This window comes from Pelodiscus sinensis, chromosome 30 (genome assembly GCF_052426305.1).
Source record: "Pelodiscus sinensis isolate ZL-2025 chromosome 30, ASM5242630v1, whole genome shotgun sequence".
Taxonomy (NCBI): domain Eukaryota; kingdom Metazoa; phylum Chordata; order Testudines; family Trionychidae; genus Pelodiscus; species Pelodiscus sinensis.
Genome location: NC_143081.1, coordinates 17,011,958 through 17,024,789, shown reverse-complemented (window position 1 = coordinate 17,024,789; position 12,832 = coordinate 17,011,958). Strand labels below are relative to the sequence as shown.

The following is a 12,832-nucleotide window of genomic DNA, read 5'->3' as shown; positions in this document are numbered from 1 at the left end:
CCCTCCCTGCTGGTGAGATCACGTCTGGCTGTGGATGGGGATGCAGGGCCCTGTAGCTCCCCACACGCCCTAACACAGACATTCTCTGCCTCTGCTGAGTGAGGTCCAGGTCAGGGAATGCACAGGCCCTGCTAGAGCTAGGCTGCTTCTCTGAGAACCAGGCAGCTTGACTTCTGAGGGCTGGGTCTTTGGCAGGAAAGTGAGCGAGGGATCTCCTCAAGGAACTGTTCTTTGCTGGTCCATTCTGCACCGGAGGGTGCCTGGAAGTGGATGTTTGTGTGTGAGAGAGCGAGATTACAGAGAATGGGAATTCCTAGTCTGGGCTGAGGGGTCCCTGGGCAGAGGGGTCTGTGCAAATGCTCCCTCTAATCTTTTCCACCCATGTTCAGAATGAATTTTTTTTATGTGGAGCGAGATGTGCACCACCAGTCTAAATGTGCACTATTTAGCTGGGCAGCATTGGAATCTCTCCTGAGGACGTATGAGCGCACAGCTGCCTGGGCACACTGGTCAGTCGTCTGGCTAGGGGGTGTGTGGAGAGTCCCTGGGCAGGGGAGGAGGATGCATGTGGGGGTCCCTAGGCAGAGAAGCGGGTGCATGGGGGGGGCGAGGCAAGGCAGGCGGTGTGGACACCCACCTGTGGAGGCTGGCACTGGTGATGGGGGGGGTCCTATGCAAGGCTTCAGGGGCAGGGCTGGGGATGCCCGGGGCTCTGCAGCGGGCGTGGGGAGCCGCTGGGGGCTCAGCTGTGGGCAGCCCGGGGCTATGTGGGGTTCCCAGCTGAGCGCTCGGGGCGCGGCTCCGCTGTCCGGCACCGCCCGGCGCCGCCTGCGTCTCGGCGTCCCCCTTGGCGCGGCCCCATCCTGCGTGAGCGGCCCCCGGCCAGCCCGGAGCGCAGCGCCCGCGGGCCCCGCCGGGACTGGACGGGACCGAGCCGCAGAGCAGCCCGGCGCGCCATGGTCAGTATCGCCGCCCGGCGCGGGCCCCCCGGAGCCCCCCAGCCCGGCCCCCCGGAGTCCCCCACCGGCTCCCCGGTGCCCCCCCGCCCGGCCCCTTCGGAGTCCCCCACCGGCTCCCCGGAGCCCCCCCGCCCGGCCCCTTCGGAGTCCCCCACCGGCTCCCCGGAGCCCCCCCGCCCGGCCCCTTCGGAGTCCCCCACCGGCTCCCCGGAGCCCCCCAGCCCGGCCCCCCGGAGTCCCCCACCGGCTCCCCGGAGCCCCCCCGCCCGGCCCCTTCGGAGTCCCCCACCGGCTCCCCGGAGCCCCCCAGCCCGGCCCCTTCGGAGTCCCCCACCGGCTCCCCGGAGCCCCCCAGCCCGGCCCCCCGGAGTCCCCCACCGGCTCCCCGGAGCCCCCCCGCCCGGCCCCTTCGGAGTCCCCCACCGGCTCCCCGGAGCCCCCCAGCCCGGCCCCTTCGGAGTCCCCCACCGGCTCCCCGGAGCCCCCCCGCCCGGCCCCTTCGGAGTCCCCCACCGGCTCCCCGGAGCCCCCCCGCCCGGCCCCTTCGGAGTCCCCCACCGGCTCCCCGGAGCCCCCCAGCCCGGCCCCTTGGGAGTCCCCCACCGGCTCCCCGGAGCCCCCCCGCCCGGCCCCTTCGGAGTCCCCCACCGGCTCCCCGGAGCCCCCCAGCCCGGCCCCTTGGGAGTCCCCCACCGGCTCCCCGGAGCCCCCCCGCCCGGCCCCTTCGGAGCCCCCCCGCCCGGCCCCTTCGGAGTCCCCCACCGGCTCCCCGGAGCCCCCCCGCCCGGCCCCTTCGGAGTCCCCCACCGGCTCCCCGGAGCCCCCCCGCCCGGCCCCTTCGGAGTCCCCCACCGGCTCCCCGGAGCCCCCCCGCCCGGCCCCTTCGGAGTCCCCCACCGGCTCCCCGGAGCCCCCCAGCCCGGCCCCTTGGGAGTCCCCCACCGGCTCCCCGGAGCCCCCCCGCCCGGCCCCTCGGAGTCCCCCACCGGCTCCCCGGAGCCCCCCAGCCCGGCCCCTCGGAGTCCCCCACCGGCTCCCCGGAGCCCCCCCGCCCGGCCCCTTCGGAGTCCCCCACCGGCTCCCCGGTGCCCCCCAGCCCGGCCCCTTCGGAGTCCCCCACCGGCTCCCCGGAGCCCCCCCGCCCGGCCCCTTCGGAGTCCCCCACCGGCTCCCCGGAGCCCCCCCGCCCGGCCCCTTCGGAGTCCCCCACCGGCTCCCCGGTGCCCCCCAGCCCGGCCCCTTCGGAGTCCCCCACCGGGTTCCCGGAGCCCCCCCGCCCGGCCCCTTCGGAGTCCCCCACCGGGTTCCCGGAGCCCCCCCGCCCGGCCCCTTCGGAGTCCCCCACCGGCTCCCCTGTACCCCCCAACCCGGCCCCTTCGGAGTCCCCCACCGGGTTCCCCTGTACCCCCCAACCCGGCCCCCCGGAGTCCCCCACCGGGCTCCCCTGTGCCCCCCAACCCAGCCCCTTCGGAGTCCCCCACCGGGTTCCCCTGTACCCCCCAACCCGGCCCCTTCGGAGTCCCCCACCGGGTTCCCCTGTGCCCCCCAACCCGGCCCCCCGGAGTCCCCCACCGGGCTCCCCTGTGCCCCCCAACCCGGCCCCCCGGAGTCCCCCACCGGGCTCCCCTGTACCCCCCAACCCGGCCCCCCGGAGTCCCCCACCGGGCTCCCCTGTGCCCCCCAACCCGGCCCCTTCGGAGTCCCCCACCGGGTTCCCCTGTGCCCCCCAGCCCGGTCCCTTGGGAGTCCCCCACTGGGTTCCCCTGTACCCCCCAACCCGGCCCCCCGGAGTCCCCCACCGGGTTCCCCTGTACCCTCCAACCCGGCCCCCCGGAGTCCCCCACCGGGTTCCCCTGTACCCCCCAACCCGGCCCCTTCAGAGTCCCCCACCGGGTTCCCCTGTACCCCCCAACCCGGCCCCTTCAGAGTCCCCCACCGGGTTCCCCTGTGCCCCCCAACCCGGCCCCTTCAGAGTCCCCCACCGGGTTCCCCTGTACCCCCCAACCCGGCCGCTTCAGAGTCCCCCACCGGGTTCCCCTGTGCCCCCCAACCCGGCCCCTTCAGAGTCCCCCACCGGGTTCCCCTGTACCTCCCACCTAGGCCCCCAGAACCCCTCCACCGGGTTCCCCTGTGACCCTCACCCGGGCCCCCTGGGGAGCCCCCCACCTAGACCGCTGGGTACCTCCATTGGCTTCTCTGCCCGCCCCCCCCTTTCCCTGCCAGGATCCAATGTGTAACCTCCACCTATCCTCCTAGCTTCTGGCCGGCAAGCGCCACCCACCACCCGGCCCCTGGGTATCCTCCACTCAGTCTCCACCTGGCCAGAGGTCTCAAGTACCCCCCCCATCTTTCCCCTAGCCAGGCTCACCTGGGAACCCCTCATTCACTCCCTGCAGGCCAGGCTCTTGGGTACCCTCCCCCGACCCCGTCCCTCCCAGGGTGAGGCTCCTGGGCCCCCCTTTCCAGAGGGCTTGGGCAGGGGTGGGGTGAGGTGAGGTGGGGCGCTGCAGCACCCTCAGACTTGGGTGGTTTCTGTTCTAGATCTGTTCACAGCTGGGTTCAATGGTTTCAATGCACCCCCTCTGTGCCCATTGCTCCAGCCCCTCCCTGGCCAGGGCTCCCTACATCCTCCCCACCACCCTGGCCAGGGCTCCCCACATCCTCTCCACCACCCTGGCCAGGGCTCCCTACATCCTCTTCCCCGACCCCGGCCAGGACTCCCTACATCCTCCCCACCACCCTGGCCAGGGCTCCCCACATCCTCCCCACCACCCTGGCCAGGGCTCCCCACATCCTCCCCACCACCCTGGCCAGGGCTCCCTACATCCTCTTCCCCGACCCCGGCCAGGACTCCCTACATCCTCCCCACCACCCCGGCCAGGGCTCCCTACATCCTCCCCACCACCCTGGCCAGGGCTCCCTACATCCTCCCCACCACCCTGGCCAGGGCTCCCTACATCCTCCCCACCACCCTGGCCAGGGCTCCCTACATCCTCCCCACCACCCTGGCCAGGGCTCCCTACATCCTCTTCCCCGACCCCGGCCAGGACTCCCTAGGTCTCCCCTGCCAGCCAAAGCTCCCTAGGTCCCCCTTCCCCCCCCACTTGGGCCCTGTGAAGTGAAGCTTGCAAGGCCTGGAGTTCCCAGCTGGGCTTTGTCACACAGGCAGCTCAGTGCTGTGTCCCTGTGTCCAACAGAGATTTCCCTCTCCAGTCCCACCTCCCACCCCTGTGCCTCAGTGCTGTGGGGAGCCGGGGGCTGGCCGTGGGGTAACTGGCCAGGGCAGAGGGCTGGGGGATGGCTGTGTGGGGCGGAGCAGGATGTGCACTGGGTGGGCGTGAGGCACAGTCTAGACAGAGCCCTCCCCAGTTTCCTGGCCCTGTGCGTGGAAGGAATGAGCTGAGCACGGTTAATGGCTTGCAGCTGGTGCCGGAGACTCTGCTCAGTGCCCAGTTGCGCTCATGTTGTCCCAGCTTGGGCTGGGTTGGCCCCAGCATGCTCAGCACTGGCCCGCGTGCAGGGCCCCAGCCGACAGGTCTGGGCGAGAGGTTAGAGCTGGGGGGCTGGAAGCCAGGGGTGGGCCACATCTATGTTTGGAACGTGTATGGAGGGCCAGGCAAGCTCACAAAACTGGAGGGGGGCTGAGGATGAGGTGTTTGGGGCACAGAAAGGGGCTCCAAGCTTGGATAGAAGGGTTTGAGGGGGATCAGGGCTTCGGCAGGGGGGTCAGGGCTTCAGCAGAGATCCATGCTATGGGGAGGGGCTGTAGATGAGAGGTTTGGGTTGTAGGAAGGGGCTGCATCCTCCCATGTGGCAGTGAGGCCATGCGTGCTGCACTCTGCTGGCACTGCCCCTGCAGCTCCCATTGGCCATGGCTCCCAGCCAATGGGAGCTGCAGAGCAGGTGCTTGGGGGGGGGGGGGGGCAATGTGTGGAGTCATTTGTCTGCTCCTGTTTCCCGGAGTCATACAGAGCGGGGCAAGGCAAAGCCCTCCCCCTCTTCCCCCCTCCCTTTCTACTCTCTGGCAGGAGCTCAGGGGCCAGAATCCAAGGTCTGCTGGGCCATAGTTCGCCTGTGGGTGGTGGGGGCCAGGACCAGGACTTCTGGGTCCTCTCTGGGCTGAGGGGAGGAGTCTAGGGGGTAGGAGCAGAGTGCAGGGGGGCTGGGAGCCAGGACTCCTGGGTCCTCTCTGGGCTGGCAGGGAGCACGCTGGGCTGTAAAGCGGTGCCATGTCCTTACTGCCGGCAGGAGCCTGAGCCGGTGGAGGACTGTGTCCAGAACACACTCTCGGCCCTGTACCCACCCTTTGCAGCCACGGCGCCCACGCTGCTGGGGCAGGTGTTTGAGGTGGTGGAGCGGACCTACCGGGAGGATGCCCTGCGCTACACCCTCGAATTCCTCATACCTGCCAAGCACATCTTGGCACGCATCCAGCAGGAGGCCTGTGTGAGTCTGTCCATCCGTGCACATGTCTGGCCCTTTGTGTGTCTGGGGGTATCTGTGGCCTGGCATGTGGGTGTCTTCCCTAGCAGGCAGAGGGGCAAGTGTCTAAGGGTCCGCCTCGCAGGCCCAGCTCTGGGTGTCCCAGGCTGTGTGGCCCACTGACTCAGTCTCTCTCCCTGCGCAGGCCCTGTACTGCGATCTCATGTTCTGCCACGAGTGTGGGCTATCTGTCTGGGCAGGCCCGGCACGTGCCGGAGCGTGTCTGTCTGTGGCCCTGACTCGTTTTCTCTCCCTGCGCAGGCCCAGTACCACGGGTTTGTGTTCTGCTACGAGAGCTGTCTGTCTGTGGGCCAGGCCTGGGGAGGGGCTTCTCTGTCTGTCTGTGGCCCTGACTCAGTTTCTCTCCCCCACAGGCCCAGTACCAGGGCCTCGTGTTCTGTCACGAGGGCTGTCTGTCCGTCTGTGGGCCAGGCCTGGGGAGGGGCTTCTCTGTCTGTCTGTGGCCCTGACTCAGTTTCTCTCCCCCCACAGGCCCAGTACCAGGGCCTCGTGTTCTGTCACGAGGGCTGTCTGTCCGTCTGTGGGCCAGGCCTGGGGAGGGGCTTCTCTGTCTGTCTGTGGCCCTGACTCGGTCTCTCTCCCCCCACAGGCCCAGTACCAGGGCCTCGTGTTCTGTCACGAGGGCTGTCTGTCCGTCTGTGGGCCAGGCCTGGGGAGGGGCTTCTCTGTCTGTCTGTGGCCCTGACTCAGTTTCTCTCCCCCACAGGCCCAGTACCAGGGCCTCGTGTTCTGTCACGAGGGCTGTCTGTCTGTCTGTGGGCCAGGCCTGGGGAGGGGCTTCTCTGTCTGTCTGTGGCCCTGACTCAGTTTCTCTCCCCCCACAGGCCCAGTACCAGGGCCTCGTGTTCTGTCACGAGGGCTGTCTGTCTGTCTGTGGGCCAGGCCTGGGGAGGGGCTTCTCTGTCTGTCTGTGGCCCTGACTCAGTTTCTCTCCCCCACAGGCCCAGTACCAGGGCCTCGTGTTCTGTCACGAGGGCTGGCCACTCTCTTTGCACGAGAAGGTTGTGGTGCAGCTGAGTTCCCTGCCCTGGCAGCAGCTGCGCCCTGGCGACTTCTACCTGCAGGTGGCCCCCTACCTGGCCCGGGCCCCCCGGCTGGTGCTGAAGTGCCTGGCGCCCGATGGGCGCAGCCTGCAGGAGCTGCCGGTGCCGCCCCATGCCTACCCCTTCCTCTTCACCGCCGAGTGGCTGAGCGGTGTCAACGCGGATCGGCGGGCCGGGCGGCTGGAGCGCTGTCTGCTGGCGGCTGGGGAGCGGCTGCTGCGCCTGCCCTGGACCGAACTCATCTGCCCACAGTTCGTGCCCCCAGATGGCTTCCCAGCCGGGCGGCCGGGCCCTGCCCCACTGGGGGCGCGCAGCCCTGGGGACGGTCGTCACTCCGGCGGGGAGAGCCAGGAGCTGGAGGGGGAGTATGTGCAGCTGCTGGAGATCACCCCTCCCCGGCCCCATGCCCCCCCGGCAGCCCCCATGTCCCAGAGCCGCACCCTGCCAGCCCGCAAGGGCCAGAGCAAAGGCCGCAGCCGGCGCCACCGGGCCTGGCTGCACCCCAAGCCCAGCCGGGAGGAGACTCTGCCCAGGAACCGACCCCGCAGTACCTGGGAAGGGGGGGGGCCGGGGACGGCCCTGGGCCAAGTGGGGCTCCTGCAGGCCTGGGACCCACAGAGGCCGTACGGGGAGACTCGAGGGCCAAGGGTCAGCCAGGCGGATGGGCAGGAGCAGGGTGGGGGTGCACACAAGGTAGCAGCCCAAAGCCTGGACAAGGAGGGGCAGCTGCCTGGGGAGAGGGGGAGGGGAGGTCCTACCCTCAGGGAGCAGGAACGGGGGGGGGACTCTGGGGAGCACAGAGGGGGTCCGAGCTTCCAGAAGGGGCAGCTGGGCAGGGACCCGGGGGAACAAGGATGGGATCCCAGCCATGGGGAGCAGCAGCAGGGTGGGGACCCAGGGGAGCAGGGAGGAGGTCCCAGCCTCCAGGAGGTGCAGCAGGGAGGGGACCCAGGGGAGAAGGGAGAGGAACAGGGAGGGGGTCCAGGCTTTGGGGAGCAGCAGAGGGATGGGGACCCAGGGGAGAAGGGAGAGGAACAGGGAGGGGGTCCAGGCTTTGGGGAGCAGCAGAGGGATGGGGACCCAGGGGAGAAGGGAGAGGAACAGGGAGGGGGGCCTGGCCTTGGGGAGCAGCAGCGGGATGGGGACCCAGGGGAGAAGGGAGAGGAACAGGGAGGGGGCCCTGGCCTTGGGGAGCAGCAGCGGGATGGGGACCCAGGGGAGAAGGGAGAGGAACAGGGAGGGGGTCCTGGCCTTGGGGAGCAGCAGCGGGATGGGGACCCAGGGGAGAAGGGAGAGGAACAGGGAGGGGGTCCAGGCTTTGGGGAGCAGCAGAGGGATGGGGACCCAGGGGAGAAGGGAGAGGAACAGGGAGGGGGTTCTGGCCTTGGGGAGCAGCAGAGGGATGGGGACCCAGGGGAGAAGGGAGAGGAACAGGGAGGGGACCCTGGCCTTGCGGAGCAGCAGAGGGATGGGGACCCAAGGGAGAAGGGAGAGGAACAGGGAGGGGGCCCTGGCTTTGGGGAGCAGCAGCAGGATGGGGACCCAGGGGAGAAGGGAGAGGAACAGGGAGGGGGTCCTGGCCTTGGGGAGCAGCGGCAGGATGGGGACCCAGGGGAGAAGGGAGAGGAACAGGGAGGGGGCCCTGGCCTTGGGGAGCAGCGGCAGGATGGGGACCCAGGGGAGAAGGGAGAGGAACAGGGAGGGGGTCCTGGCCTTGGGGAGCAGCGGCAGGATGGGGACCCAGGGGAGAAGGGAGAGGAACAGAGAGGGGGTCCTGGCCTTGGGGAGCAGCAGCAGGATGGGGACCCAGGGGAGAAGGGAGAGGAACAGGGAGGGGGTCCTGGCCTTGGGGAGCAGCGGCAGGATGGGGACCCAGGGGAGAAGGGAGAGGAACAGGGAGGGGGCCCTGGCCTTGGGGAGCAGCGGCAGGATGGGGACCCAGGGGAGAAGGGAGAGGAACAGGGAGGGGGTCCTGGCCTTGGGGAGCAGCGGCAGGATGGGGACCCAGGGGAGAAGGGAGAGGAACAGAGAGGGGGTCCTGGCCTTGGGGAGCAGCGGCAGGATGGGGAACCAGGGGAGAAGGGAGAGGAACAGGGAGGGGGCCCTGGCCTTGGGGAGCAGCAGCGGGGTGGGGACCTGGGGGAGAGGCAGCTGGGTGAGGATCTTGGGAAACAGGGTCTCTGCCTCGGAGAGCAGCAGAACAAGGACCCCTCAAACATCTCTCCCCAGCCCAGTGTGGGTGCCGAGGGGCTGGAGGCCTGGCCAGCAGAAGGGCTTGGCCCTGGGCAGCGGGAACAGAGCCAGGGCCCTGCAAAGCCGAGCAGCCCCCAGCACATGGCTGCCTGTGCTGAGCAGAGGTCCCTGGGAGCCAGGACGCGCCCCCAGGGGGGTTCTGTGCCGGGGGTACCACCCCGGGCTGCCAAGGGCAACCGCAGGAGGAGATGGGGCGGGAGAGGCTATCGCACCTCTGTGGACTGGCAGGAGCCTGGCCCTGTGGCACGGGTGGGGGGTGCTCTGGCTGACACCAAAGAGGGAGGCAGCCCCTCTGGCACCGGACTCCCCGTGCCCCCTAGCCAAGAGGAGGAGGCTTCTGCAGATGGCTCCACCCCAGCAGAGGCCGCAGACTCCACCGGCCCATGGGACGAGGCTGCCCCCAGCTCCCCAGCGAGGACAGAGGCTGCTGGCACGGCCCCTTGTGTGCGGAACGTGGTGCCCTGGCAGCAGGGGGCCAGAGCCGGCTGCCCCCTGGAAACTCTGCCCCCCATCACCGCCCTCCGGGGCCAAGACGTGGACTGGGAGCTGCTGTGCTCAGGCATCTTCCAGCTGACAGGTGAGCGCCCACGCCAGGGCCAAGCAGCTGCTGGGAGCTTGGCATGGGGGACAGGGGGGCTCCTGCAGGGGAGAGGCAGTTCACTTGGGTGTGTCCTGCCATGCAGCCGCCTCCACCCTCTCTCCCCTGCAGGCGGCACAGACCGGACGGGCAGGGCCCTGCTGACCATCACTCCCCCGCCCACTGGGAAACTGGACCCATCCCAGGGGGAGCTGAGCCGGGCCCTGCGGTACCTGCATTCGCTGCTCAGGTAAGGCCAGTGTCCTGCCTGTCCCCACGGCTGCCCCCAATCTGACTGTGCTCACTGCTCCCCGCCCCCTCACGTCACCGGCCCCCTGGCTCCCCGCGGCTCTATGTCACCGTCCTCACTGCTCCCCGCCCCCTCACGTCACCGGCCCCCTGGCTCCCCGCGGCTCTATGTCACCGTCCTCACTGCTCCCCGCCCCCTCACATCACTGGCTCCCCGCGGCTCTATGTCACCGTCCTCACTGCTCCCCGTCCCCTCACATCACCGGCCCCCTGGCTCCCCGCGGCTCTATGTCACCGTCCTCACTGCTCCCCGCCCCCTCACATCACTGGCTCCCCGCGGCTCTATGTCACCGTCCTCACTGCTCCCCGTCCCCTCACATCACTGTCCCCCTGGCTCCCCACGGCTCTATGTCACCGTCCTCACTGCTCCCCGCCCCCTCACATCCCCATCCCCACGGCTCTATGTCACCGTCCTCACTGCTCCCCGCCCCCTCACATCCCCATCCCCACGGCTCTATGTCACCGTCCCCACGGCTCCCCGCCCCCTCACATCCCCATCCCCACGGCTCTATGTCACCGTCCTCACAGCTCCCCGCCCCCTCACATCACTGTCCCCCTGGCTCCCCATGGCTCTATGTCACCGTCCTCACTGCTCCCCGCCCCCTCACATCACCGGCCCCCTGGCTCCCCACGGCTCTATGTCACCGTCCTCACAGCTCCCTGCCCCCTCACATCACTGTCCCCCTGGCTCCCCATGGCTCTATGTCACTGTCCCCACGGCTCCCCGCCCACTCACATCACTGTCCCCCTGGCTCCCCACGGCTCTATGTCACTGTCCCCACGGCTCCCCGCCCCCTCACATCACCTGCCCCCTGGCTCCCCGCGGCTCTGTCACCGTCCTCACTGCTCCCCGCCCCCTCACATCACCGGCCCCCTGGCTCCCCACGGCTCTATGTCACCGTCCTCACAGCTCCCCGCCCCCTCACATCACTGTCCCCCTGGCTCCCCACGGCTCTATGTCACTGTCCCCACGGCTCCCCGCCCCCTCACATCCCCATCCCCACGGCTCTCCACGGCTCCCTGCCCCCTCACGTCCGCCCCCTCACGTCCTCATCTCCACGGCTCTATGTCACCGTCCCCACAGCTCCCTGCCCCATCACGTCTCCGGCCCCACAGCTCCCCACCCCTTCACGTCACCGGCCCCCTGGCTCCCCACGGCTCCCTGCCCCCTTACGTCACTGGCCCCACGACTCTATGTCACCATCCCCACAGCTCTATGTCACTGTCCTCACAGCTCCCTGCCCCCTCATGTCACCGTTCCCATGGCTCCCCGCCCCCTCACGTCACCGGTCCCCTGGCTCCCTACGGCTCTATGTCACCGTCCTCAGGAGCTCCCCGCCCCCTCATGTCACCAGCCCCCTGGCTCCCCACAGCTCTATGTCACCGTCACCATGGCTCCCCGCCCCCTCACGTCCCCGTCCCCGCGGCTCCCCGCTCCCTCATGTCACCGTCCCCCTGATTCCCCACGGCTCTATGTCACCATCCCCACGGCTCCCCATGGCTCTATGTCACCGTCCCCACGGCTCCCCGCCCCCTCACGTCCGCCCCCTCACGTCCTCGTCCCCACGGCTCTCCACGGCTCTATGTCACCGTCCCCACAGCTCCCTGCCCCCTCACGTGTCCGGCCCCACGTCTCCCCACGGCTCTATGTCACCGTCCCCACGGCTCCCCGCCCCCTCACGTTCCCATCCCCACGGCTGCCCCCAACCTGACCATCCTCATGGCTCCCCGCCCCCTCATGTCACTGGCCCCCTGGCTTGCCACAGCTCTATGTCACCGTCCCCATGGCTCCCCGCCCCCTCACGTCACCGTCCCCCTGGTTCCCCACGGCTCTATGTCACCGTCCCCACGGCTCCCTGACCCCTCACGTCACCGTCCCCACGGCTCCCTGCCGCCTCATGTCACCGTCCCCCTGGTTCCCCACGGCTCTATGTCACCATCCCTCTGACTCCCCACCCCTACCACGTCACCGTCCCCACAGCTCCACATCACTATCCTCCCAGCTCCCCACCCCCGCCACGTCACCATGCCCATGGCTCCACATCACTGTCCTGATTCCCCGCCACGTCACCGTCCCCACAGCTCCCCACCCCTGCCACGTCACCATCTCTGTGGCTCCACATCACCATGCCCTCCACCCCTGCCACGTCACTGTCCCCACGGCTCCCCACCCCTGCCACGTCACCATCTCTGTGGCTCCACATCACCATCCCCCGGGCTCCCCACCCCTGCCACGTCACCGTCCCCATAACTCCCCACCCCTGCCATGTCACCGTACCCACAGCTCCACGTCACCATCCCTCTGACTCCCCACCCCTGCCATGTCACGGTCCCTATGTCACCATCCCCCCGGCTCCCCACCCCCGCCACGTCACCATCCCCACGGCTCCCCACCCCCACCATGTCACCGTTCCCATGGCTCCCCACCTCTGCCATGTCACCGACCCTATGGCTCCATGTCACCATCCCCCGGCTCCCCACCCCTGCCACATCACCGTCCCCACGACTCCCCACCCCTGCCATGTCACCGTCCCCCCGGCTCCCCACCCCTGCCACGTCACCGTCCCCACAATTCCCCACCCCCGCCACGTCACTGTCTCTATGGCTTCATGTCACCATCCCCTCCGCTCCCCACCCCTGCCACGTAACCGTCCCCACTACTCCCCACCCCTGCCACGTCACCGTCCCCACGACTCCCCACCCCCGCCACGTCACTGTCTCTATGGTTTCATGTCACCACCCCCCCGGCTCACCACCCCTGCCACATCACCGTCCCCACGACTCCCCACCCCTGCCATGTCACCGTCCCCCCGGCTCCCCACCCTCACCATGTCACCATCCCCATGGCTCCACATCACCATCCCCCTGGCTTCCCACCATGTCATCGTCCCCACGACTCCCCACCCCTGCCACGTCACCGTCCCCACAATTCCCCACCCCCGCCACGTCACTGTCTCTATGGCTTCATGTCACCATCCCCTCGGCTCCCCACCCCTGCCACGTCACCGTCCCCACTACTCCCCACCCCTGCCACGTCACCGTCCCCACGACTCCCCACCCCCGCCACGTCACTGTCTCTATGGCTTCATGTCACCATCCCCTCGGCTCCCCACCCCTGCCATGTCACCGTCCCCACGACTCCCTGCCCCCCCCCACTGTCCCCACAGCTTCCTGCCTGCCGCTCCCTA

General features: G+C 69.5%; 1 protein-coding gene across 3 annotated transcripts in view; it reads left to right on the top strand.

The window, feature by feature from the left end:
• Positions 1-740: 740 nt before the first annotated feature.
• ARHGEF40 (Rho guanine nucleotide exchange factor 40) overlaps positions 741-12,832 on the top strand; it is a 34,483-nt gene continuing 22,391 nt past the window's right edge. For 2 of the 3 annotated variants that reach the window (XR_012900250.2, XR_012900249.2), the window contains exons 1-4: positions 741-959; positions 5,208-5,405; positions 6,404-9,335; positions 9,468-9,585. Coding sequence is in view for 1 of the 3 variants with exons in the window: in XM_089774295.1 (XP_089630421.1) it covers positions 9,142-9,335; positions 9,468-9,585 (312 nt within the window). In the remaining 2 variants the exon portion in view is untranslated. Of the gene's footprint in view, positions 960-5,207; positions 5,406-6,403; positions 9,336-9,467; positions 9,586-12,832 lie in introns of those variants that run through there. The other variant, XM_089774295.1, reaches the window with a different exon arrangement.